The sequence below is a fragment of the Paramormyrops kingsleyae genome, chromosome 4 (assembly GCF_048594095.1).
Source record: "Paramormyrops kingsleyae isolate MSU_618 chromosome 4, PKINGS_0.4, whole genome shotgun sequence".
NCBI lineage: Eukaryota > Metazoa > Chordata > Actinopteri > Osteoglossiformes > Mormyridae > Paramormyrops > Paramormyrops kingsleyae.
Genome location: NC_132800.1, coordinates 19,358,778 through 19,386,743, shown reverse-complemented (window position 1 = coordinate 19,386,743; position 27,966 = coordinate 19,358,778). Strand labels below are relative to the sequence as shown.

The following is a 27,966-nucleotide window of genomic DNA, read 5'->3' as shown; positions in this document are numbered from 1 at the left end:
TACTTATTACTATAAAAATGTGTAAATGTAAAAAGCAGCTGAAATGATATTGTAGTAATTGTAAAATTGTATAAGGAAATCAAATGTCCTTCACACATTGAACACACTGTTAATGCATTTAATGCACAAAAATTCAGAGCAGCTACTCTGAGGAGAAGGGGGTAAGTCCAGTGCCCGGCTCGCTCGTTACCCCTTCCCTTCCTAACCGCATAGTCTGAAGCTATCAAATCGGACCAGTTATTTAAAATAATACCTAAAGATCCAGCCAGTAACAGCTAAGCACCTTATTGTATCCCAGGATATTTTGCGCTCTCCAAGTAGTTACTGGACCTCTGAAAGGGTATACCTCATCACAATGTGTCCTCCTTGATGAGACCCAAAGACCCCCCCCCCCCCCATCACGTACCTGCAGGCTGGCGACGGGGGCAGGGCTTGAGGGCACAGTATTGGCATCCAGCTTAGCCGCCAGCGAGTTGGCGGGGCTGCAGCTGGACGGGTGGGTGGATTTCCAGTAGGTCTCCAGGTATTCGGCCATATGCTCACATGCGTCCTCCAGCTGGTTCTCATCCAGGATGATATCAAACATCTCCTTTTTGGGGAGTGGGGGGGCAGTGAAGAAAAGGTTGTTTACTAAAATTAGCAGTTGGACACGTGTAAACTGGTACATTATGGTAGTTAAAGGAACAGAGAGAGGTTTTGAACTGGAATCGGACCAGTAAAACCAAGAATGGTGACCTCTCAAGCCGACTCTCCTGAAAGCTAGGTCAGGCACCAGAGGGTGTACACAGGGGCGGGCTTTAGGGGAACATGCTCAGGCTGAAAGCTGATTGGCCCACGTAGTGCCTCTTGCACTGTCACTCACTAATTCAAAATATACCATTGACTAAGGACAAGGTCAGCATTTCTGTATGAATTATGACCCTTCTTATGCCCCCCCCCCCCCTTAAAAATTCTAGAATCATCCCAGTCAGGCATGCTGTGGGATGTTCACATGAATATTCACTGACAGCTGTTGAGTCTTCCATCCATTTAAAAATAACCCCAAAGCACTGAAAACAATAGCCCCTTTCATGGTTTCAGTGTACTTTGTAGTGGACTAAGATGCTTCCAAAATGTTTTTGACCTAAACTGTGTTTGTGCCTCTGAGGATGAATCAGGTCACGCTGAGAGGGGTCAGAGGTCACCGTGAGGTCTCGTGGGAAGGCTGGCACTCACGGGTGGGCACTGCGCCAGCTTATCCGCTGCCACCATCTGGACGTTCAGGTGTTTGGCCTGGGATTTCCCCCTAGACTTGATGAGCCTCTGAAGGACCTGTACGGGCACAGAAGAGGACAGAGCGTACAGTTACTGAAAGGCTGCAGCACTCCTGCAGTGGGAATGAGGAGAGAATGAGCACTGTAAGGAGGATGACCTCAAATGGAATAGTCCATCACTCTGCTGGACACCTGTATTTTAGGGGTGTCCAGCTACATCGTTACAGGCAACCAAGATCCAACGATCTAGGACTCAATCAAAAGGTTGTCCCCCACTCCTGGAATGGGATCAGCCCGCTCCCTCACTCCTGGGATGGGATCAGCCCCCACCCCCCCACCCCACATTCCTGGGATTGGATGAACTAATTTCCTTTTTCCTAAAGCACTCACCCCCAAGGACCTCTTGGACACATGTTGCATCACAGTGACAGATAAGGACCGTTTGGCCTGCTGCCATGATCTGGCTGCCTAGTTAATGAGGGTGATACAGACACAAACTGAAATGGGGCAGGTGGAGGGGGGATGTGTGTGTGTGTGTTTACCTTGGGGGATGAGATTTTGACATAGACAATGATGGGTGCTAGTGAGGTCTTCCCCAGCTGGGCAGGGTGGTTGATGGTGTCTGCATCCAGCACCACCAGCTGCAGGGTCCTGGCCAGCTCAAAGATGCGCTCGATCTCGCTCTGCACCTCAGCTGTGGGGACAGAGATCGGCTGTAACACCCCGCGGACTGAAAGACACCACCCATGCGGGCGGTGCAACCATTTCTGCTCCAGGAAATTCACATTGGATATTGGAATGGAGATGTTGGCCTTGATGAAGCTGATTGAAGGTCTCCGATTTGCATTTCTAGACACACCAGGGTGGTAACCAGCACCATGGGATGCACCAGACACCAAATGGATGAACAATGTCCGGAGACATTACGGTATTCTTTTAAAAAATAATAGCATAAGCGATAGGAATCAGGGGATGGAGAAAGGTGTACTCAAGCCACTGGTCACACATTCATCCATGAGGGGGAGGCCGGGTATATGCTCAAGAGCGGTCGCGGTTTGGACCTTGGCCCAGAAACACCACAAGCTGGGAACGAGCGGAACCACGTTAATCCTGAGCTGGGTCGCTGAGGACAGGAGAGCCGGGAACAGCACGTGGCAGGACTTACCTAAACTACCCTCCGCTGCAGCAGTAGCAAAACTGCACTAAAAAAACTGTCCATTCTTTTGTGTTGCGAGTCCTTGGGCACATACAGTCTCCGCTAAAGCACAAAGCGTTACGCCAAGAGTTCTGCGGTGCTGATTATGGTAGTCGGCCGATGACAGATTACCGCCCCCACTAAGGGGTTTGGCAGCAGCCATCTTGCTTTCATTATATATCCAAAAACGGCCCTGCCAAAATCAGAAGGGCCCTAACCGCACGTAATCACCATTCTCTTCCCGCAATGGTGAGATTCAGTCAGTTCCCCCTCTTGCCAATGAGTAGACCATTAATTAAAAACAGACCTCTTTGATCTGCCCCTGCCTCTAATCAGTAAACAAGCTACGATCTCAAAGCAGGCACTTTGACAGCTCCTGATAGGCATCGAGTCCGTCCACAGGTCTTGGCGAAGTGGCGCAGGATGGAAAAAGACCATAATGTGCCGTCATGCAAGAGATTACCTCTCTTCTGATTCAACGTGACACAGCGAGATACATAAAGCATTTTTAATAACTTTGATAAACATTAAAAGCTCGTCTGACATATCTACAAAGACTGGTGATAAGAGCGATAATGAAATACAGGGTGAGGCTTCACTGTTGAGTGGTGTCTAAATCATACAAAATCCTGGGATCAGTACAGTAAATATTAGACTCTAAATTAATTCGAGAAGGTGTCGGGATACGGGGGACCCTTTACCCAGATTCAAGGGGGTGTCAGGTGATGATAGGACCCTTACCCAGATCTAAGGGGTGTCAGAAGATGGGAGGATCCTTAGTCAGATTTGAGAGGAGATAAGGGTGCAGATTTGAGGGGGTGTCAGAGTACAAGATGGCACTTCAAGAAAGTGCAGAGAGATGGGAGAATCCTTACTCAGAATCAAGGGGGACCCCTACCGAAATTTGAGAGAGTGACAGCGTACAGAGAAGACCCATTCATAGATACAAGGGGATGTCAGGGTATGGGAGAACCCTTAACCAGATTTGAGGGAGTGTCAAGAAATGGGAGACCTGTACCCAAATTCTGCAGGGTACCTGGGTACAGGATAACCCTTACCCAATTCAAGTTTGAACCGGAGGATAGGTGGTTTCTGGGTACAGGATAACCCTTAGCCAGATTCAAGTGGGCACTGGAGGATAGGTGGTTTCTGGGTGCAGGATAACCCATACCCAGATTCAAGTAGGCACTGGAGGACAGGTGGTGTCTGGTTACAGGATAACCCTTAGCCATAAAGGGGGGAGTTGGGATGGAAGGGCCATTACCAACATTTGAGGTGTCAGGAAACGGAATGAATGTTACTCTGATTTTAGAGGGTGGTAGGATACAGTAGACTATTACCTAGATTTGAGGCTTGCGTCAGGGCACAAGAGGGCCCCTACCCAAATTGGAGGGAGCTGTGAGGGAGGGGAGGAACCTTACCCATATTTGAGGGGACACTGAGGGACAGAATGATCTTTATTCAGATTTGAAGGGGTGTCAGGCAGCAGGAGGACCCTTACCTAGATTGGAGCGGGTGTTGGAGCGCTCGATGATGGCATGCTTGCTGGGATTGTTCAGCACAGAACGCTTGGCCAGCGAGATGTCTGCTGTGACTCGCGTGATGGATATCCTGCCAAAGGGAAGGTGACAAACATATGGGCAGTGACAGTCTCTTCTGGGAAGTGGGATGGTGAAGGAATATAATTACAGGACACCCCCAACCCTCAACACATGCATTTCTCAGTGGCCTTTCCCCTCCCCGAAAGAATTTTGCTTAAGTCAGTTAATCAGCATATATGGAGGTGGGATTCAAATATCCATCTAAACTTGAGTCTAAATGGCTGAATTAAGTAAACAGTCCCACTCCCCCTCCTTCAGGGCCAATAAATGCAAGCAGAAGAGGATGGGGGTTTGCCCATCACGCCTATCCTATTAAGGAAATGAAACACAACCCCATGACATCTCCGAGCAGCTAAAGACGCAAGGGGCCACGTTCGGCAGTGCCTCTGGGGAGGGCAGAATACCAGATAGTGCTCTTTCATAAAGTCCCTCACTGCTACCCAGTGTAAGAGAAAGAAAGAGAGAGAGGGAGAAAGAGAGAGAGAGATCCTGCTCTGATGAGAGACAGACTGTTAGATTCCAAAGAAACAGGAAGTCAATCAAAAGTCCATTTAAGCAGAATGCTCCTGAGAGTGAAGCCATAACACACAGTGCCCATTTCCTGGCCTATGGAAATCCGGGGTGGGAAGCCGAGGCTGGAAAAACAAAAATGGGGGGGGGGGACTCACCTTCCCTCAAATCGGTGCTTCAGAAAGTCAAATAATGCCTTCTGCATCATGTCTGTCACCTGAAAGGAATAACATGGAGAGTATGGCTCAGAAATATCTTGACAAACTTCCACGGACAGCGTAAAGCCAGAAGGCAATGGGGGGGGGGGGGTTCCTGACCTCATACCCCTTCAGCGAAGGCCCAACGAGGACCACAGGTCGCATGGAAGGCACGACGTCGTATGGGGGCACGTGCTCCGTCTAAAGCGGAGAACAGCAGCAGTTACACATCACCAATGCAATCGCCATCAAGCCATCCACTCCCCCACCCCCCCCCCACCCCCAAATCACTCAATGCCCTTCTGAACAATGAGCCAAACATCCCATCAAACTGTACCCAGCCTATTCTGGGGGGTGGGGGGGTGTTATTTTTTTGTGGGTTCCCTGATATTCCAGAGAGTTCTGTTTGATGGTGCATGTGCACCTGAAAGGGGGGGGGGGATTGTGGGAAACGTGCAGGAATGTTCATCTCAATGCGCAGCTGGAGCCAGGGGGGGGACTTCAGGAACACCCATGGGGTCAAAGGTCACTGCTGGAAGCGGGACACCAGAGAGAACACTGCATATACAGAGCAAAGAGACCACACTGTACCCTGCATGCCACAAACAGCACGACCCCCTCTAGGGGCGGGGCTATTATTAGAGCCACGCCTGGGGGGGCACTGCCGCCGTAGCTTTAAGATGGGCTCTAATTCTGGACTTTTCCGAGGAGCTGCACAAGTGGGCTAAATGGTCATATTGATTTCCCTTGATGTTGGCGCCTAGAGGATGATAAGAGCAGACTCGAAAATTGTAGGGCAGTTGGATCTGTTCGAAGACCCTGCATTAATGCAGCAAGTGTAATGACAGCGCCCCCTATATGCAGGCGGAGACTGTCTGATCTTTGCCCCATCGAGCTATGAAAATGGAGAGGAATTCCTAATTGTATGACACTTTGTTTTCAGTCCCGCCCGGGATTGTGAACAGGGGGTACTCAGCTTGCCTGTGGGAGGGATGGTAGGATGGTAGGCAATCGCAGGAATGTCACAGAAAAGGAGGGAAAATCGCCTAAGAGGAAAATTTCACAGCCTTTATTTCCTACATCTATAAAGTGGGAAAAGTTTTCATATATATTTTAATATGTATAATCACTTTACCCAGATCCAGCTGACCTAGAACTAACCAGAACTTTCAGTTCAGAAAACCTCTATTTGGTGGATAACATTCTGCTCTACTGTTACACAACAGAAACATCCCTGGGGTGTCCTGTGGTGCCCCGATAAGCAGCCCAGCAGTCCTACCTCAGACCCGTTCCTGGGATTCTGGCTGCCAGAATCAAGAATTACTGAGGAAAATTAAAGACTGCAAGTCCAAAGATACAAAGAGCCCAAATCTTATTTTTTTCAGCGTACAATGAGGTCCACCTTCATAAGCGTCACCAAACGTGGGCGGGGGGACAAAGACGGGTGAGGAAAAGGGAGAAAAAGTCTTATCTGTTAAAAAAAATGACAGTAAAGGTCAGAGGCCACTGAGGTCACGGAGGTCATGGACGTCACGGAGGCCACGTTCCATATACTTACCGACTTCTGCTTCAGCTTAGCTAAGGAAATGCGGAAGGAGGAGAAGAAAGAGAGTGATTAAGGTTGGCATGCGTGATGCAAGCGTCCCATGGGACCACGTGCGGGGATGGCTGGGGTGGGGGGTGGGGGTGGTTTGGCCACGCTCAGCAGATACAGGCAGGAAGCCGCGCGGACAGGCGGGCGGGCAGGCAGGGGGGGGGCGTCGATAGGGCCGTTACCTTCTTAAAGAAGGGCATTCTTTTCTCTTTTGCTAGGGGTGACATGACACTGTTTGGGCTGGCTTTGGGGGACCGCTGCTGGGCCGGGAGGTCACTGTCCTCTGCCTCTAAGCCCGCTGCGTCTATGTCAATGGCTACGCACAGACAGACAGGGGACTGTCACATGCCGGGCCAAAGGCGGGACATGGGAGGGGCCCCAGAGACAGAAAATGGCAGGCTGGAGAGGCGAATCTATGTAAATATCACTGTTTTTACAGGAGCAGTTCTGGAATCATATTTCTAAACCTATCTGGTCATTTATATAACAGGTACAGTATCATGCATTTTAGATCAAAGTAGTTTATGTTAAACTTATGTCCAGAGTCATAATACAGTGCAATAGTATAGCATTGTGCAACAGCTTTGTGAGGTATAGTTCTGTAGTATGGTACTAGAACATCGTAACATATAGTTTTATAGTACAGTACTGTAGAATAGTACAGTATTAGAGTATAGTGACTATAGTATTGTCCTATATACAGTACTGGAGTATAGTGACATAGTTCTATAGTAGAGTACTAGAGTGTACTATATATACACACCACATTACTATTTGAATACTGCTACAGTACAACAAAGTCATGTTACTGTATGCTATTGTGGCAATTATTTCTATTACAGTTATATGAACTGTGTATTATATATAGTTACCAACAACCTAAATGTCACTAGTTACTGAACTGATTCCACCCTAACCGTATTCTTTATACTGTATGTATGTGCGTGAGTATGTGTGTATGTGTACATATATACACACACACACACACACACAAAACCTAAATATAGATTCATGCATTTATAGACTGACTCAGCCGCTGTGGAAGTACACAGGTGAGGTGGTATGATTGGTTGTGAAAAACAAGACCAAGTCTATCCATGGAATTTCTATGCACTACCCTCATTTTCTTTTGGTTAATAATTTGAATGACTAATTATTGACTGAAGAATAAGTTGTTAATTAAAAGTAAATTATAATTATAATTTATTTGTATATTTTTGTATTTGTGTCAATTTGAAATTCGACATACAGCTGTGCTACAGTTGCAGTGGATTGAGTTCTCAGAAAGGCTCTGCTATAATATCGGAGTTGTAAATCCTCGCAGCACTGCATAAGCTGCATGACCTGCCTTTAATATTGAGGGCAGCATTTTGGGGATTTCATATAGGAAAGGACAACAGGTCGCTAAGCACTAGGATTTAATTACAACCACCACTCAGCATGTCGGACAACAGCAATTAGCTGAGGCATCTAATATGAATAGCATAAAATAACATATTCAAACAGGGATAACAAGCTGTGCTTTGACATCACAGCTTCCTCCTCAGGTCAGGAAACTCCCAACAAAAGCAGCCTCTGATGTAGGTGGCCACTAAGCTCTTCAAACGGATTCGGTTTCGATTAATATCTGATGCTTACAAAAATCAAGTTTTGTATAATTGAAATGTACTATAGGTCGACGGTGACCTCATTAAATCATCAAGAGGGAGGGTTTTACACTGAGAAAACTGGCTGGCTCCAACCTACCAGACGAGGGTGGGGTGGATTTCCTCGAATTGGGAGCGATGTCACCCAAACTGGACGAGGAGTTTGCTCCAGATTTACTGTCAGACAGAAAAAGAGGAGACGTCAGACTGCTGAGTCCCGACCGATCGCTCAGTCAGTCTAGGGTTTTTGGCAGTAGAATTCCAGGCTTTACACTGATAAAGGCTCAAATGAATTACTGTGGACACCATCCATCCATCCATCCATCACAGCGTCACAATGAGCCTACAGCCTATCCCAGACAGCACACAGCAGGAGGCAGGAGATACACATACACACACACACACGCACACACACATACACAGGTTTGTAATTATATCTTTGTGGGGACTCTCCATTCATTTCTATGAGGAAAACACTAATCCCACATTAACCCCTACCTAACCCTAACCCTAACCCTAACCCCAACCTTAACCCAAACCCTAACCTTAACCATAAGTAACCAAACAAAATACGAGACTGTTGGCATTTTTACTTTTTTGATTGCATTCACAGATCTTTACGGGGACCTGAAAAATGGTCCCCACAATTTCAAAATAACAGGGTTTTATTACATAGTGGACAACATGTACCACAAACATAATCCACAAAAACACACACACACACACACACACACACTCAGAGGGTCAGTGGCGCCCCCTGCCTGAAGTGGAGCTTGGCCTGTTTAGCGCGCTGCTCGTGCTGCATACGCGTGTTCTCCAGCTTCACGGGGCTGGGGATGAAGCCCAGCTCGCAGCCCTCCTTCACCAGCCGTCCTATCCACCAGTCATTGTTATACTTCTGTGGGGGGGGGATAGAAGAAGAGAACAGTCCCCAGGGGCCACATGCTACCATTACTGACAAGATTAGACATAAATGAGACTTGACCCAATCCCTACTCACCTATTAAGACAACAAATATTTACTGACCCCAAACCCCGAGGTGCTCCCTAAATCGCTCATGGCATCCCCATCCCAAGTACACCAGTTTCCCCGTTTACGGGGTCTGGGTGGGGGGCGGGGCTTCCTGGGACTTTCCCACCAGGGTGGGGGGCGGGAGCTTCCCCGCTTCATGGCACCCCACAGTTCCTCTCCGGTTTGAAAACGTCTGAATCATTATCGCCATCACTATCATTACAATCATCACATCATCACCACTGTTGTCGTGACAACACAAAATCGGCAGACACCTGTGGCTCCAGATGTACTTAATTCTGCTCGTGCTCAGCTCTTAATCACTTTAATTCAGTAAGTATTTAAGAGACCTCACGATGCCTGGAGAGGGATTTGCTGGACAACATCATTGATAATTAATGGACTTTTGCAGGCTTCCAATAGTCATTTTGAGCGGAACTCATTAGTCCTTATGGACGGATCCTTCCAGACTCGTAGGCTGCGTCGGTGTTGGAGGAAACTCAAGGCCTCTGCGCGTCTCAGGGGATGCTCACCTCTTTGACGTGAAGGAAGTCTTTAGCCTCAAAGGAGATAGCCATGCCGGGCACGGGGGCGTCATCGTCCTGGGTGGCGATGTAGCTGACGTTAGTGCGGACAGCAAATGCGACTGGTTTAGTCTGGGGATGAGAGCCACGCAGGTTGGTAATCAGGCTGTGCGTAAGAAGACCGCAGCTAACTGACTGTAGGACAGCAGGTCTGCTTTAAGCTCAGCATTTGGTGTACACCAATTTGACCTATCGACCCCTTTAAACAGAAAGACTACCTTAAAATGGCCGTATCAGACCCCCACTGCGCTCCTGTCAGTTCAGACGTTTAGATTCACTGGCAGGATGGATGTAGACCATAGAGACCTCTCATCCCACATTCTCTGCGTACAGTTGGTTGGGTCGGGCTGGGGTATATATAGGGCACCTGTGTAATATCTGAGTAATCTCTCTGTTTACTGCCCTAAGGTCTAGGTCATACTTCAGTTTTCCGTGTGCGCTTTCGTGTGCTTTCGGGCAGGGGACGGCTATCCGCACGGCAGCTCGAGTTTGCACCACGTCTGGCTACGGATACGAACGGTCGTGGTCGGTGCGGCATACAGCGGTGATACTCCACCAGACCAGCAGAGGGCAGACGTATTGAAACAAGCACAAATACAAACAGTGTAGTGAAACCGGTAAACGTTTCTGAACAGTTTTTGAAGTTCCTAGTCAAGGCTTGGGGCGGTATTACGGTAATAAGGCGTACCACGATATTTTGAAATTTTTATGACAAAATTAACCGGGACCCCAACTCCACCACTTGCTGGGTGAATTTTATGGCCAAGATTTCAAACTGGTGGAATAGTGCTGCTTTTTAAAATACTGTATACCTCGGTATAATGCTTGGAGAGTATGAAAAATTCATATAGCAGCTCACCAGAACTACCACAACAACAACAATTTTTCCTCAACTCATTCATCATTGACTGCTAATCTGTAAAGGTCCATGGTACCACCTGCCTGAAATACCTAATCAGTTATCTTACACATGTGTGGTCGATGTGCACGTATGCGCAAGGTTTCCGCTAGACATAAAAATCTGGGTTACACGGACATCGACTGCAGCCAACCCTTGACGACAAAATTTACGCCACGTTCCGTCATCCGCAACCGAGAGTGCAGGCGTAAAAGTGATTTATGAATTGGCCTTAAGATATCAGCCCTAAGATCTATGGCCGAGAATATTTATTTGTTTGTTTGTCTTTTTATCCAAAGTGACACATTTGAGTCAGCCGGTCCCAGGAGAAGTTTGTGGTTAAGAGCCTTGCTCGAGGCCTCAACGATGACATCACTGTGTCAGCCCTGGGATTTTATACCCGTCCACAGCCACATGGGAATCGGCGCAGCTAAAAATTAATCTGTTTAATGCCCCGCATCTGGGCAAATACTGTGAGGCTGTGTCGGCAGGTATGCGGGAAGCCCGGCGATACGGGTCAGGGGCACATCTCGCTAGGAAGATTACTGACGGCAGGGGGCAAGCCCTCCTCTTCTTCCTCTCTGATCGTCCCAGTCAGATCATCAAGCCCAGCCAGAAGGGGGCAGTACAGAGGCAAGCCCAAAGTGCTTAGACTGCAGGAACAGCCACACACACACACACACAGACTGGAGAGAGATTAAAGGGCATTACGTAACCCTACCCCGGCATATGGAGGTGTGTAGAAAGCGTGCAGGACATCGCCCGTGACACGCTGAGCGCCCCGTGGCCGGCATGGTGACGCGCTGGAGCCCACCCAAGACAGGCAGTAGGAAAAGACGGCGGGTACCAGCGGGAATGGTATAGTATGGGCCTAAAATTACGAGGATGCATTTAGCTAGAACCCTGGGCACTATTCTCTTGTAAGCCAAGGTTCAAAGGTAAAAGGTGAAAAGGACGAACAGGCATCCAGTCACAACCGTGGGCACGGCCTTTGGCCTATAGGAGGTGCGGGGCTGTGGGAAGGCGGGCCGGGGCGGGGGATAAACAGCCCAGACGGCCTCTCTGCAGAGGTGACCACCCCGTGGGGACGAGCCGGACGCTCATTTCCTGTGCCCCTTGCAGACCGGATGCCTGCTCTCTCGGAAGTAACCATCTGTGGCAAGGGCTGGGGGGGGAGGGGGTGATTGACTGGGGCTTTGTAGGTCCAGAGATAGGAAGTGGGTACTTTGGCAGCTTATAGAAGAACACAATTCACTCCACCCCCCTGATGGGCGAGGCTACATTCGCTAGGCTTTCCAGATAAGGATCACCACAGCAACGGGGGAACGCCTTCCCCGAAAAGCGACTCTCCAGCTGTCGATTGGTCTGCTTCCCGATAATCTTTGGCCAACGTAGGCAGATTCGACTTGCCGCTAAAATTAGTACCCTGTCACATAATGTAGGCCGCCCGATCGTTCGATCACGAATGAGGGGGGCGTGACTGGCTATTTTTGGCAGGGAAGCGATGGCGGCATTCAAAACGCCCTCAGACGGCCCATTAAACTCCTCCGGAATCTAAAGCTAAACACTTCGGCAAAACCATGGTGACAGCCCCAGGGCCAACGTTCCATAACAACCTAATTACACGACATGTCCACGGCGCACGACCCCACCACACAAACGACCCACAAGTCTCCACACCGTTTTAAGGAGGCCTCACTTCCACCTTGTCCGTCTCCGGTTGGCCTTCACCTCACCGGGGGCTTTTAAATGATCTCTCATGGCCCATTACCATCACCATAGCAACCGGCCTCTACAAATCAATCTTCCTCCCTGGGGAGATCACCAAGATAGCATTTCCCTGATAAATTACACTGCAGCAGAGCTAACCTGTAAAACAGTGATCTTTTTAATTAGCGAGTTTACAACCGGGACACCCCCAGCTTTTCCACTGAATGGAACGGCCGAGACACTTGGACTGTTTAAATAACAGGACAGATTTACACAAGAGCAAAGGCTATGAATATAAACTAGGGGGGAAATTAACTTTCGAACAGGCCTGCTTAAGCATTCCCTCGAAGTCTGGGGATTTTCTGTGTTTCAAGTTTTTCCACACGAGTTAAAAAGACCTCCTGCCAAAAGTGAAATTTCCTCCCGCACATCAACTAGGGTCAAAGGTCAGAAGGACACAAGCTTAGGTGCTGTTACGTAATGCTTGGCTGTGCTGGCCTCCTGCAGCTTGGGGCCCCAGGGAGACAGCTGGATTGTTTTAGTAGGGGCCCCAGCTGGCCAACGGGAGCACTGGAATGCTCCGGAACACTGGATGGCATGGACCCTGGAATCGTTTCCGCTTTTTAGAAACAAAACGGTCCCAGTACGGACTGAGACCTGGGTGAGCGGCTGGGTCAGACCCCCTATATAAGCCACCCCCCCACACTGTACTCAGCTGACACCCAAGAGACTCTCATCAATCATCTAAAGCTCTTTAAAAACGCACTTTTTAGCGTGCGATCAATGGTGCCTTCTACAGTAAACCCACACATGCCCTCCATACATGTGAACCTCGATGAGGCCAGAAGCATGACAGCCAGGAATGGATTAAAGAGTCAGGATCTACACCCTTTTCAACACTGTGGTATTAGAACTACTGTCCTACAAGTGAAACATCTTACTGCCCTTTGGAGAGAAGAGTAAAATACCAAGAGGTAACCCTCAATCACTCACATCATTACCGTTCGGCCATCTACAATCTGTGGCTAAAAGTTGAGCCCATCGACATCATACCTGTCATGTTTTGGATTTGAAAATAAGGGAAATTTTCCGGCACCCACCGCGAGCCATCCCACCACCCCGACCAAGCTCCAGTATCCCTTACATTTTAAGACAGGTGTACAAGAAATCTAAAATAACCACTTTTCATTTACCTTTTATTTTCATTACACATTTTCTTTTAATTTCTCATGTTCACTCATGTGGCTCTCTGACATTCACTAATGACTTATTATACAGATTTGTTGCAGACTTTGTATCCTTGTTGAAGTCGTCACAGAAGGTGAAAGTAACGTTGTTTTTGGCACACAGCATTGCCATTTTAACCTCCGCATTTATGACCTGGTTAATGTTGTAAATGACCTGCAGACTACAGCAGGTGGCAGTTCTCGCGAGGCTACTGACAGTTCAGTTTGGAGAGGCAGAGGAATTTTTGAAAAATTATATTATAATACGGGACATTTACGGGAAAATACTAATACGGGACAACGGCGGGAAAGAGGGGTAAAATACGGTAGTTTCCCGGTCAAAACGGGAAACTTGACAGGTATGATCGACATGCTGCTGTCATTCCTAACTGCTCATCATCCGTTGATGATCGTCAATGTCTAACCTCCCCTCATGTCTGCGTACGCGATGTCCGAAGCTCTCCGGTTTCAGCAGTGGAAAACCATCAGCCGGTCACGCTGGATGGCGTCCAGAAAACCCCTTCTACTGAAAACAAGTTTCAAAACCAAGATCGATACAAATCCCGAGCTGCGGCTGAAACCAAACCCCGGATTTCCGACGGTGTTCTGAAAACCACAAGTAGGGACGGACGGAATCACAGAACAACCCTCAGAGCCTCAGAGACTTCACAGAAGGCATATATTACCCAATGAAGACAACAGAGACTCGCCCACTTATTAAAACCCTCAATCAAACCAGGTAGCTTGACAATTACATCAGGACTGCAGCTTCCAGGGGACATAATTCATACACAGAATTACTCTTAGCTCATCACATAGCTGGGACAGACCAGCATGAGCTCCTCACATACACTTACTTAACCAGAACTGGAAACACCTCCATTTGTGGGTATAATATTGTATCTACCTGCGTACTTTACACTCCTATATCTCACAGCTTCATTTTGCAAAAGCTAATTGTTTACAGAAGCAGCCAAATATTTTTCTCGAGGGGACGATAACCAGCGACTGACCATCAATGCATCAGGTCCCTTAACTGCTATGACCCCTACTGGTCTATCATGAGATTACCTGACTTTGACCAAAAAACAGTACAGAGTTGAACAAAGTACCAAGTGTGAGGGGCAGAGAAGGGTGTAGAGCAATGTTTCCCAGCTCCCAATCTCATCTGTACCAATGTTCTTGATTGACCAGGAACTGGGAGGGAGCAGAAATGTGATTGTTACCTTTGCTTTCTCCAGCTGTGCCTGGGCCTGCCTCTCTGCCTCTCTGCGTAAAGCCTCCTTATCCTCCTCCAAAGAAACATCAGAGTCTGATGGACGGCTGGTGTAGGAGTCCGCCGAACCCTTGGGAAGAAAACAGACACACACACACACACACCATTAACACATCAGTACTTTCAGTCACAAATATCACTTTATAGCTGCTTGGTATTATGGGGAAGAAAAGATCATTTACACAATTATTTCAGTTCCTTGGTTGAAGGACAAGATCTGGGCCCCTTCAAGAATATGAAGCCGCAGAATAGGACCTTAACCACTATGCCTCCTGTTGGCCATTTTATGAAGAAACAGCCACAGCCTCAATGACAGCACAAAGATGATTTTACTGTTGTCTACTGTTGAATGCAATGTTTATAAACTGGTGGAGAAAGGATGAGAGGAACTGGAAATCTTTGTAAAGAAAATTAAAATTCAAAATTCGTCATCAGGGAACATTCTGACAATTCCCTAGCAGAACAGACAGACCACCGTGCATCAAATTATCACTTTTCATGTCAATCTGGAAGCTTCAAAGAACAAGAAAGGGACCAAGCATCGAAGGCGTTAATCAAGAGTTCGGCATACATCCATGAACCCCCCCCCCCCCCCCCAGCCCGGTAGGGGGGGTGCATCTGTGTTTCTGAGCTCCTGATCTGGACCATCGCCAACACAACAGGTCTAAGAACTCTGCCGTCTGGCCCTGACACACGGCCGATTGTATCCAGACACACACAGGCAGCTAACACTCACATGCGGACACATCACACACAGGGGTTCTCACATTGCACAGGGATGTGCACACATTCACCTGCTTCTAGACGTATAAATCGGCATGCTTTTCCATGGCAACGGGTTGCCCCACTCAAGCCGCCGGCATGTTAAAAATAACCAGGTCGTCCGCGTCACTGCCTGCCGTGCCCGCTGTTCCCCTGATCGGAATAAAATGCAGTTCAACCCCCCCCCCCCACCAACACCCCGCTCCCGGCCGCCTGAAATTCCTTCATTACCCGTTAATCAGGGTAATTAAGGCAGGAGGGGCCTGCCCCCAGCCAGAGGGAATATGACATTAATGAGCTAAAAATACCCTCCCTTCGCAAGGCTAACACACTAAACGGACGCACTCGCTAACCGGTCGGGCGCTTACATAGACGTCCGAGCTCTTCACGTGGCCCCCTTTGGCTCTCTTCAGCAGCCGTATCCAAGCCGCCTTCATCGGCCAGCCCCGGCGCTCAGCGCCCTGAGCCGCGTCGCTATCTGCCTCGTCACTTGTCGCCGATGCTGATGCTGCAGTTGCTGATGCTGTTGCCGCGGCGACACCGCTCTCCACAATCGCGTGGAACCGCTACTGCCGCCGCCCCGTCTGGGCTGGCCGGCCATCCGACCGCTCATGCCTCACCGACACACTGCCATGCTCTCGCCGCAAGGGGGGCGGGTGTGCATGTGTGACGGGGGACGGGACGGGACGGGGGGGGGGCTCTCGATTCGCACTGCTGCCTGGACTGCTCAGGTACAGAAATGCCCTGCTCTTCCCTCTCCTGCTCCACTCCTCTCTCTGTCTCTCTCTCTCTCCCTCTGTCTATCTCGCCTTTCTCTCCTTTTCCCACCTCTACTTCCTGCTCCCTCCCATTTGCTGCTCTCTCTTTCTACCTGTTCTGTTCTTCCTGTCCATCTCTCTATCGCTCCTTCCTATCACCTCCTGTTTTATTCCACTCTCCTCTTCAACTTCCTGCTTTCTTCCATCTCCTCTATTTCCATCGCTCACGTATCTATGTATCTCTCTTTCTCTCCTGCTTTCTCCATTTTCCTTCCATATCTGTTCTTGTGTCTCAGATAGATGGTCGATCTAACCACGCACACACACACACACACGCACACGCACACGCACACACACACACACACAAGCAAGTCCCCCCTCCCTTCGACAGTGCAGTACCGGTCCAAATTTCATGGCTGCCTTCCTCCCTTGGGGGGCAGCACTGAGCATGCCTGCTGAATTCATCCCTCCCATGTTCTTTTTTTCCCTAAATATCCACACTCACAGTCACAGTCTCAGTCACAGTCTCAGCCAAATCTATGTCAGAACCCTTCTCTCAAGCCGAGAAGGAAAACAGCGGAACAGCTGAGAATAGCCGAGGGTCCTGAGGTCCCGCTTGAGACCACCTTTCAGTCGCAATGCGGCGACCCTCACCCCCCTTGCCGTGTCTCTCTCGTTGTGGCGATTCCAACTCTGGAGAAGTATCCATTTCATTCACGACAATCTGTGCACAGAGAGCATGAGGTTAATATCGCTCGATTCGCAAGAGTTGCTCCAGTCCCTGAGTCACCATCTCTAGACACCCTAATTTCCTGAATAGACCCCTGATGTCGCTCCAACTAAACCCAGTGCAGCAGGTGAGATCTGTTCCATGTGGGGGATTACCCAGAATTAGTTAGAAGTAGGAGGGCGTGGCACCGATCACATGACCCAAGGGAAGCCAAGTGCTAAATGTTTGAGGGAAAACCCAGACATGCTCTGAGAAAGCTCACGGGTTTCAACACGTGTTGGGGGTTTGAGAATATGGCACTGGTCTCATGATCCAAGGAAATCCTGTTGGTCAACATTCAAGGGGAAACCCAAACGTACTCTGAGGAACCTCAAGATATAAGTAAGGATATGAGTTTGATTTGTGGAAGGAAAAGAATAAAAAAAAAATCACAGAGCTGAGAATGAAGCCTGATTGTGTTTCCACACCGTACCATGGTAGACGACCCGTTCCGGTCCCGCCACAGAACCCGAATGGCATCCAGACTGATCCGAAACACCCGTGGTGGAGGAATCCGTGCCCGTTCCACTTCTTCTCCCCCGGGTCATCGACGAGGACCAATTTAGCTGTCGCACTGGAGAGCCCCAGCCACGCATCGAACGAGGCCACCGTAATTAGTCTGCCGTATTATTAGAAATCGACGGCACGACTCGGCCCGATCTGTGAAACCGTCCCAATTTTACGGTCTCCTTTTACTGTCTCAATGCCGCCTACACCTCAGTCCCTGTGGCCGACAGGACATTCTGACGGGGATTCTGAAACACAGCCCCTGGTGGCTCTACAACTGCAGAGGGTCGACCCATATGATCGGATGGTCTCCGCTTTGAATCCTATCCTTAGCAGAATACTTACATATCCGCTGGGCCCTGGGGCTCTCAAATGCTTCAGGGGTGCAGGACAAATGGGCTCACCCTGTGCTCCGACCCCAGGTTTCACTTTAACTGTGTATGTGTGCGTCTGTCTCAAAGAAGAGAAGATGAGCATTCTGATGTACCTTGTGCTGATGTTGACCTGCACGTACTTTATGTGCAAACGGCAAATAAAGCATCTTTTACTTTCCCCCAGCCCTTGATTACGCATGACCTTCCACAGAGGTTGCGGTTGGGCTTTCGCACATCTGCGTTCATCACGTTGGGGCGATCTACCTCCCCACGCCCAACACCTTAACTACTGCTCACAGTGACCACGCCCACCAGTCACTGCATATCAGCTAGGGAGGTGGTTAGAATGAGAGTACAGTGAGATCACATACAGGCTAATAATAATGTCCAGGTGCCGCCCACACTGCGAATCACCGAACAGATTTATCCATTTAAGAAAGAGAGCGCCAGACAACCCCCGACCTTGATTCCCAGAGAATCTAGCTGGCACAAAATTTCACACACTTCACTTCTGGAGAAAAAGACCCAGTTCATACACACATGCACTTAAGCAGACAGATCCAGGCACATATTTTCTCTTTTGGAAGAAACCAGACTTCTGTCATCTAATCTCTTTGAGGACGTGCACACATAATCATATCTGTGTGGGATTCCCAAGCACAGCATCATCCATCGCCCAAAAAAACACCCAACCAGGAATCCCAGACTTTAATTTCTGCAAAAACTGTGTCAAAGCAGTACTAAGCGCACAGTTTTAATCCAAATGGTCAAAATATGATCCGCTAAGGGTAAAAGAGTCTTTTTATGATGAATAAACCACTTTCCAGTCTTCTGAGGAATTTTCCAGGTTTTCGAGGAAACTGGATCTTTTGGACGCTCTCGCCGCAGCCCGTCTGGGGGCAAGTCCTGACCCAGACCTGCCGTCGTCATGGTTCTGGGAGGGGTGCTGAGCTCCAAAAGCCGGTTGTCATGGTCACGGTGTCTGATTTCTCATCACTACCTCCCCCCCCCCATTCTCGCACCCTCGCCCACGTAATTGCTGAAAAAAGCCACACGGTGGCAGGACGAACCAGAGCATGCGGCTCTGGCTCTCTCAACAGGGGTGAGAGACCCGTATGGTGCCCTTTTCACGGGAGATATTCAAAGCTACCGCCATCACTGATCTAATAATACACTGATTGTAATCTTAACAGGCGTATCGAATCGACGAAGTCCAAAGCCCCCCTTAAAAGGCCACCCACCCTGTCTGTAGGACGCACCATGGGTGATGGGCAGTCGAAGTACCCCTAATCCAGGGGGTAGTCCCAGCAGGTACCAAGGCCTTGACTTGTGACACACCAAACATCAACAGCCTATATGTTATATAGGGGAGGTACAGGGAGCTTAGAAATACCCCCCCAGTGGGGAACTTGAGGACCGGCACCATTAACGTCATCACCCTAGCCAAGAAACCACAGAGATGGGATGGAGTTAGCGGGCGATCTGCGGTTCTGGCCGTCTCCATGCCAACAGACTCCAAACCCCACGGCAAAGGGGACACCTTCCTGCTGCCATCAGTCCCATGATAGCCTGCTGCTGGGGGGGTTAGGGATAGGGCTGGGTGGGGGCTTTAGCTGGCAGAGCCTGGGCCCTGCAGGATGAGTGGGGCCTTTGAAGGGAAAACTCAATAAATATTCAAATAGAAGAAGAATCATTTTTGATCTCCTAACCGTTACAAAAACCAGACAGACACGCATATAACACCCAGAGGATAAAAAGCTGCCCCCTACCCCCCTACAAGCCCCCTACACTCAACGGGCACAAACAACACCCCCCCCCACATACACACACCCTCCATCCCCGACCCCCCCGGGAGGAGTGAGACGGGGTGGATTTGAGGCTCACACACTGGGGTGTCAGATAGGGAGTGAACCGCAGAGCCTAGACTGCACTAACCCTAAAACACCCCGAACCATCTCACAGGCCTGGGTGCCCCCCCTAATCCCACAAGACTCTCTATGAGCCCCCCCCCCCCCCCCCCCCCCAGCTCACACTGACCAGGTTGTGCAAAGGGAGATGGCCAATGACCAGCTTAAAAAAAACAACCAGCTTACAGCATATTTGTTTTCCTAAAGTTCCTTTCATTTTCATTTTCAAGTTCCTTTCCCCCCCCAGCCCCGTCTCTGACACGCCGACTTACACGGTAAAAACACATTCCCAGCAGATGGCCAGGCCTTAAAAGGACATGCAGAGCACAGACAAAAGGAGCACAGCACATCTTTATGTGCAGAGAGGGGCTGTGACCTGAATGCCCCCCCCCCCCACCCCCCACCCCGATGCCTCACAGAAGTGTGTTAGCTTTGTTTCTAGCTATCCAACTAATTGTCATGCTGATTTAAAGACTGGCACGACCAAGACGGCGCCCTTGTGTGGCCCGTGGTGGGAATTACAGCCACATCTCCGACTATAATGTCCACGGGCATCCACACTTCATCCCTAGGCGGCTCAGAAGTTTCCGGAAAACTTTCCACAGTTTCAGCGCCCGAGGGAGGAGGGAACTCCAGTAGTGCCAAGATGCCTTCGTGTTTACTAGTTTCTCCCCACCCCCCATACCTATCTGCATACACGTGTGTGCGTGCGCGTGTGTTCGTGCGTGCGTGTGAAACTCACCACATCCGACTCTTCGCTCCCAGAGAGGTACATTCCTACGCTGCTGGAGAACGTCTCCTCAAACTCCAGCCATCGCTGGGAAGTGGGAGGAGGGGGGGGAGAGACGTTCGGGGGCTTTTTTTCTCCTCCACGGAAAGTTCCGGCAAAAGGGGGGAAGCCCGTCCGCCTCTCAGGCAAAGAACGGTCCAGGTCCGATCCCCCCGTGTGCTCCGTCCCGGCTCTGCCGCTGGAGTCGGGTCTAATTCCCACACTTGGGAAGCAGTTCCTCTTGGAGTCGCTCTGATTCGAGAGTAACCCCCCCCCCCCGAACCCAACCCCCGCCCCGTACAACCCCCACACACAGCGAGTTCGGATGTACGAGCCCCAACCAAAGGGGCAGGCCAGAAAATTCCAGAATTCCGCAGAAACAGCTGCAGCTGTTTATAAAGTCTGCATGTGTGTGTGTGTGTGCGTGAGCACACATCTGTGTGTCCAGGGGTGGGAGGGGATGTTTATGTACCCACGCCTAAGCCCTGATGGGGTTACCCCAGGCATGAAGGCGGGGGCACATCCACATGTTGCCTGGAGGAAAAACTTTTTGGGGAAAAAAAAAACCAAAAAAAAACGTAAATTACAGGAAGCGTCGAAATTGCCCATGTTTTGCGGCACTTGCATCCTGCTTTGGGATGTACATCAAAGCCACATCCCCCATAAGATATATTAGTACACGCCTCGTTCGCCTCAATTAACGCCTTTTCCAGCAAACCTACATGCAAAAATCTAAACTTATCAGCACTGTGAAAGAGGTGGAACAACTTTCACTGTCATACTCTTGCCTGCAGGCAGGGGGCGATACTACAGACTAGTCTCAAGGATAGAGCTCTGCTTCCCAAGCACATTCACCTACCTCGCCAGGACAGGGACCCGCGACGAGGGTGGCGGGCTTCAAAAGGCACGCTGTCACATTATAATTACAGACTGTCGATTTGCAAAGGGGGGGGGGGAGCAATTCGCTCCTAAACCCGGATAAAAGGTCTGTTCACCAGCTAGTCATGTGTTAAAACCACTAACGACCGAGAGGCACCCAGAGGAACCACGGGAACCTCGCTCATGTCGCTTCATCCGCCTCCAGGAGGGTGTAATCACGGCCCACTTTACCCATATTTACAGCAGAGAGGGGAACAGAACAAACACTGGAGCACAGGGTAGTCGTTGGTTCAATTATCATGGTCAGTAAAGTGATTCCACTTTTGGGCCCTTGAACAAGGCCCTTAATCCCCAGTTTTCCTACAATAATAATGTGAATATACTAGGGTGCAGTGGGTGCCCCTGAGCAATGCATTGAAGGTTTTTGGTTCAAATCCCTGCTGGACCCTTAAGGCAAACTGGCTAAGCCTAACTGCTCCAGGGACTGGTTGGCTTTGCTATTTCAAATGTATATTGCTTTGGACAAAAGTGTCTGCTAAAAAACGTACTAAAAAGCCTCTCACAGTAAATACACAGAATTAAATTACAGTACATCTGTGTGTCTAACAGATGATCGAGGATACCCTTCCGTAAATCCAAAAGAGAGGATCTCTTCCTAATTTTGAGAATTTTTGTGTCTTTCTGGTCTTAAACACTAAAGATGGAGAAAGAATGGAAAACTTGAAGTTGAACCCCAGGACTGTTGACCCAGTAGGTTGCTGGTTCTAGACCTGTGAATAAGCCGAATGCTCTTCAGAAGCAACTGAAGTAGACTAGGGAACCAGAGCCCGGTGAGTCACACTGGTTAAAATCTTATGCTAAGCTACTACATGATGTCATTTAATATAAATAAACCAACCAATCAGGATGTCCCTTTTAAACTCCAAGTCTGACGCACAAACTAACATAACGCCTCATTTGTCAGCTCACCTCAAGCAAGAAAGTCAGCCAGGTCTTGGTTATTTTCTGCTTTTTGAATCCCGCGAAGTCGTTCACAACAATTTACGTGTAAAAATTCACGGGCGCAGCGGAGATTTCGATTCCTCCACACCCGGAGTCCCGGGAGTGGAGAGTCCAGCCAAGGAACAACTTGTACACAGAGGAGAAAAGAGCCGCAGCTCTGATGCCAGATCACCTTCACATCTGCTACCGGGCACAACACCTCGGTCTCTGAAATTCACGGGCGGCATGGAAGGTTCCTGAAGAACTGCTTCGTGCAAGCCAGACAGCAGTGTTCGAGTCCAGTCACACGGGACGTCAGTAAACGGTGCCAGACAGAAGAACTGAGTGCTAATTCTTACTCAGATTTGGTTTACGGAGTGAAGACAGGGTCTAGCAGCCTGGTTTGGAGCTGTTCAAAGCAGACATGTCATGGTTTTGAGATCTATTTGCCAGAGGAACACCCAGAATATAAGTGCCCTTATTAGAAGGTACAGTAGCACAGAAGTTTGTTTCAGCAGTTGCCTGAACTACGAAGCGAGGTTACTGGCTTATCGAGGTAACTTGATGGATTTAAGGTAATCTGGGCAAAATGTAAGTTAACGAATATGAAGTCCATTTAAATTAAGCCAGTAACCTCGCTTCGTAGTACAGGCCACAGGTCTTTGGAGATGTTTGAGGTCCACAACTCACGCATCAAGTTTTCACACAACTCGCGTGAAGTTGCTGTAAGAAAATGAATTCATGTTTCCAACAGATTTCAGGAAAGTTTAGAAATATCAACAGATAACTAACAGGATGTTTGCCCTCCAAACCCAATGTTAGCAAGGTGGTCCTGTTTTCCTCTGTCCTAGGATGAGGTCCAAGCTCATAGCCTAAGCTGCTATATTTGTAACATTTACATTTATTTTTTTTAGCAGACACTTTTATCTAAAGTACTAAGAACAACTGAGAGATCAGGATCAGCCAGTCCCTGGAGCAAATGGGGGTTAAGGGTTTTTCTCTGGGGCCCAATGATGACATCAGTCTACTGACTCTGGGATTTGAACTGGTGGCCTTCTGGTCACAGGCACAGAGTCTTAACCCACCCACCACACACCACACACCAGCCCCCTCACCCCAGACACAAACATGGGAAACAGAGGTCATAGAACAATACTGACTGGAGTTCAGCCATCCGGGTAACACGGTGACCTAGACCCTAGGAGGGCGATTTATGTGCAATGGATATTTGGCCCAAATAAAGTCCGACCCAACTCTGCCAAAGCAGGGACTGCAAGGGCTATTGGATACTTTTGAAGCGCTGGCCGAGATGGACTAACAGCCCCACAATCAGGTAGAACTTCTCCAGACCGGAAAGGGGTTTGATTGTTTGAGATTAACGTAAAGAATCATGGTGAGCAGAGTACTGGCGATTTCCCAGTGCATCAGACAGCATTCGACTGAGTAAAACCACCACGTCTGGCACCAACAATCACACAACATTCAAAATCGCTTAGATCAGGATCTTAATCATTCTAGTACAGTAACTGAACCTCCTGACACTGTCTATGTGCTGTATGTATTCAGTCACATGACTGGCTGTTTGGGAAATCAAGCCATTTACCGTAACAAAAAAGTGTACCTAATTAACTGGCCAACACCCAACACCCAAACTTACACTCCAAATACTAGCTTTTATAAATGATTTAGGAAGCACGATGTACTTTTTGCCATCAATGCCAAATGAATGGTTAAATAACTCGTTATCTAACAGCAGTTTGGCTATAACAGAGCTGTCAGTCACCTGATTAGGTTTGTTTCCTCTTATCCAAGGAGTAGGGGTCATTAACAACGTCGGGGGGTGTCACTTATTTTCAGCACCCATTTGAACAACACCCACCGCCACTTGTAAACAAATAACCAATGCTGCAACCAGCAAATTAATAACGTATACCTCCATCCACGAACAAACAACTAGTGCCACCACCCGCAAACAACCAGCAACTCCACCTTCAAAGAAGCAAGCAGTACCACCACCCGCAAACAAATAACCAACACCTCCATCTGCAAACAGACAAGTGTCACCACCCGCAAACAAATAACCAACACCTCCATCTGCAAACATACAAGTGTCACCACCCGCAAACAAATAACCAACACCTCCATCTGCAAACAGACAAGTGCCACCACCCGCAAACAAATAACCAACACCTCCATCTGCAAACATACAAGTACCACCACCCGCAAACAAATAACCAACACCTCCATCTGCAAACAGACAAGTGTCACCACCCGCAAACAAATAACCAACACCTCCATCTGCAAACAGACAAGTGTCACCACCCGCAAACAAATAACCAACAGCTCCATCTGCAAACAGACAAGTGCCACCACCCGCAAACAAATAACCAACACCTCCATCTGCAAACATACAAGTGCCACCACCCGCAAACAAATAACCAACACCTCCATCTACAAACAGAGAAGTGCCACCACCCGCAAACAAATAACCAACACCTCCATCTGCAAACAGACAAGTGCCACCACCCGCAAACAAATAACCAGCACCTCCACCCACAGACAAATAGATAGCACCCCCACCTGCAAATGAATAACCATCACCACCACCAGGAAAATAACAACCAGCACCACCACCAGGAAAATAACAACCAACACCACCACCAGGAAAATAACACCCAGCACCACCACCTGCACCTCAAAGCCAGAGGCGTGTCAGTGAGATGGGCATCCATCCCGTGAAATCCCACAGGCTTGCCGTGTCTCAGACTTACCTCAGGGAAATCAGAGACAGGTGGGATGGCTTTCTTCGAGACGGCCAGCATTCCATCGAGCAGGAAATTTCCTCCCACCGATGTGGGAAAACACAGTTAACCTTTCAGACTGAAGAGCTTACAAATACCACTAAAAGCTCATTAGTTGCAATAAATCAGAACTTTTATTAAAGGCGATTCAATTTTCATTTACTCGACTAGAGTAACAGAGAACCTCGTTCAAGGGTACAACAGCTCGCCCCTTCCAAAGTGTGCTGGGAAAACCCGTTCATTAATCAACGCTGCACCTCATGATACCATCCTGCCTAATATAATAACATCAGGTTGGTGAAAACAATGATGAATTAACTGATTTAAGGGCACAGTGTCAAGTTAACACACCTTCACATTGCAAAAGGGCAAACAGCAATAGTCTACTGTGCCCAGTGAAGAACCTAGTAATGGAAACACCTGCCCAGTACTGGGAGACAGTGTAATGTAACTTACCATCCCTACCCAAATAGGAACAGAGAAAAGCTACAGCAGGGGTTAGGGTCGAATCCGCAAAGGGCCAGTGTGTATGCAGGTTTTGGGGTAACCTTTAGGTCAACTATTCAAACCCAGTGGCCTGTACTATGAAGCGGGGTTACTGGCTTATCGGGGTAACTTGTCGGACTTAAGGTACCACAGTCTATCGGGCCTTCATATTCATCCACTTACATTTTGCCCAGACTACCTTAAATTAGTAACCCTGCTTCGTAGTACAGGCCCCGGGTGTGAGGACTCATCAGCCAATCAGTCCTCTAATTAGTAATCTAATTAGGGAGTTGCAGCGAAAACCCGCATACACAGCGGCCGTTTCTGGATAAGATTGGTCACCCCGGGGTAACACATATTCAACACAACAACTAAAAACCAGCCATTAGAATGATTTACTTGTATTCTTTCCTGTGCAGTGACAATAATGCTAGACAGTAAATATAAATTAAGCCATAGGTAAACGTGGGGGGGGCATAGATTATGTCAGAATCGTCCGCTCTCGGGATGCAAGGAGTTCCCTCTACGGGATTCCACTTTCTTTTGATAGGACTGTAATTATACCACTATAATTACGTCCTACACAATGGCTCAGAATTGGTGCCGATTCTCTAAAACTACTCCAACCGTTTACTGATGTAATCCCCTCCATCGGGTCACCACACAGGACACACAAGCACAGGCGAATCTCTCACACTCCCCCATTCGTGAAATTTCATCCATCACCTTTATACACGAAAACAAGACAATTTATACAAGAAATAAACTCCATTTCCAAAACAAAAACAAAAAAGTATTATACTCACTCTTTATGACCAAAACACTTCACGGAGCACTATAATCTGGGGAAACCGCAGGATAGATGGATAGCTGATCAGAAACAGTAACATCTCTCATGACCAGCCCATCCCCCAGAGGGGTGACTTCCCCCAAATGCAGAAGTACAGTTCTGTAAACGCACCCAAACACACACACCACAATGCAAGCAGACATGGTTACCTTCGTTAACCAAACCGCGTCACCCTCTGGTTTCATTGAACGATGGGTGAGACGCAGGGAGCACATCTGCTAATTATCGTTCCCAGTGGCTGGGTGTTTGGATTGGCCACTGGGAGCGGATACTCTCCATCATCATCCCGTCGACAGGGTCCACCCGAGCCCAAGCCGGGCAGAGGCCCAGGGGGAAAAAACAAACCATGATCCCAATGACACGATGTTCGGACAGCCGAACGCTTTAATAATTTCTAAATGTTCCTTGGTAAAATTACACCCTACAGGCACTTTACACAAACCTAAGGGAACCATGTTACACCCCCACGCCGGGGCCGATGTGGAACAGTCCGTCCTTCCCCGGGGCAGCTGTTTCACGAACCCGAATGGATCGACGGCAATGGTGCTCAGCAGGTCACGACCACATGGACAAACCCCCACGGAGCAACGACAGGGTCCTCGACCAAACCCAAGCAACGCGGAACACGGCTGATGGGGGGTAGCCTCTTGGACGAAAGCAAGGTTTGAAAAACGCGGAATGTTGGATCCTGGGACTGCATCTGTGTGTGTCTGTGGTTATGTGTTATACCGGGGATGGGTAAGAAGTTGGTACATCCCAAGGACGCCCGACCCCCCAACTTGGTGAGCACTAGGACCAAGGGGAGGCAGACCCACTCAGTGGAAACCTACCATCTCCGCCCCCACTGAACCCTCACACACCCCACCAGGCTCCGCCCACGCCTAACACTGAGCCACACACCAACTCAGCGTGAATCAGCCAGGCTAGAGATGCGAGTGGGTGGACGAACTCCCAGTGAAGTCTCTGCGAGGCCATCAAGGCCAGGAGAGGGCGGTGGCCCCATCTGGCCCTTCGTGGTCTGATGACACATATTTCAGAATATTAGGGGGTCATATTGCTCTTGCAATATTGCACTGGGCCTGGCCATAAACCCCCCACCTAAGTCTCACTGCTGCACTTCCCTGACAGGACTGTAGGAGGCAGTACATATTCAGTTATGGATTTGTGTCTTATATATTTTGTAAATATACCCAGATCTGTATAAGCTATTAGAAGAAAGAAGGATGGATGAATGGATGGATGGACAGCTTGACATTTACGGCAACAACCCGTGTTGGGACTGGACTAGATCTCCCTGGGAAATTCCCAGGAAGACCAGATTAGGGAAGGAAAAGGACAACAGATTCCAATTGTTGGGTTACCGTGAAAACCAATTTGTCACTAAAACTTTATTTTATTATATGCCAAGGAAGCAATGCAGA

General features: G+C 48.8%; 1 protein-coding gene across 9 annotated transcripts in view; it reads right to left on the bottom strand.

The window, feature by feature from the left end:
• Positions 1–27,966, bottom strand: part of LOC111834279 (voltage-dependent L-type calcium channel subunit beta-2) — a 58,419-nt gene that overhangs the window by 3,550 nt on the left and 26,903 nt on the right. For 3 of the 9 annotated variants that reach the window (XM_023793373.2, XM_023793377.2, XM_023793378.2), the window contains 11 exons: positions 14,653–14,772; positions 9,542–9,664; positions 8,758–8,894; positions 8,097–8,173; positions 6,533–6,666; positions 4,877–4,957; positions 4,718–4,776; positions 3,950–4,059; positions 1,796–1,947; positions 1,216–1,311; positions 407–589 (listed from right to left, as the gene is read on the bottom strand). In XM_023793373.2, the coding sequence (XP_023649141.1) occupies positions 407–589; positions 1,216–1,311; positions 1,796–1,947; positions 3,950–4,059; positions 4,718–4,776; positions 4,877–4,957; positions 6,533–6,666; positions 8,097–8,173; positions 8,758–8,894; positions 9,542–9,664; positions 14,653–14,772 (1,272 nt within the window). Of the gene's footprint in view, positions 1–406; positions 590–1,215; positions 1,312–1,795; positions 1,948–3,949; positions 4,060–4,717; positions 4,777–4,876; positions 4,958–6,314; positions 6,335–6,532; positions 6,667–8,096; positions 8,174–8,757; positions 8,895–9,541; positions 9,665–14,652; positions 14,773–15,496; positions 15,641–15,832; positions 16,947–20,521; positions 20,825–27,966 lie in introns of those variants that run through there. The other 6 variants (XM_023793375.2, XM_023793380.2, XM_023793379.2 and 3 more) reach the window with 6 other exon arrangements.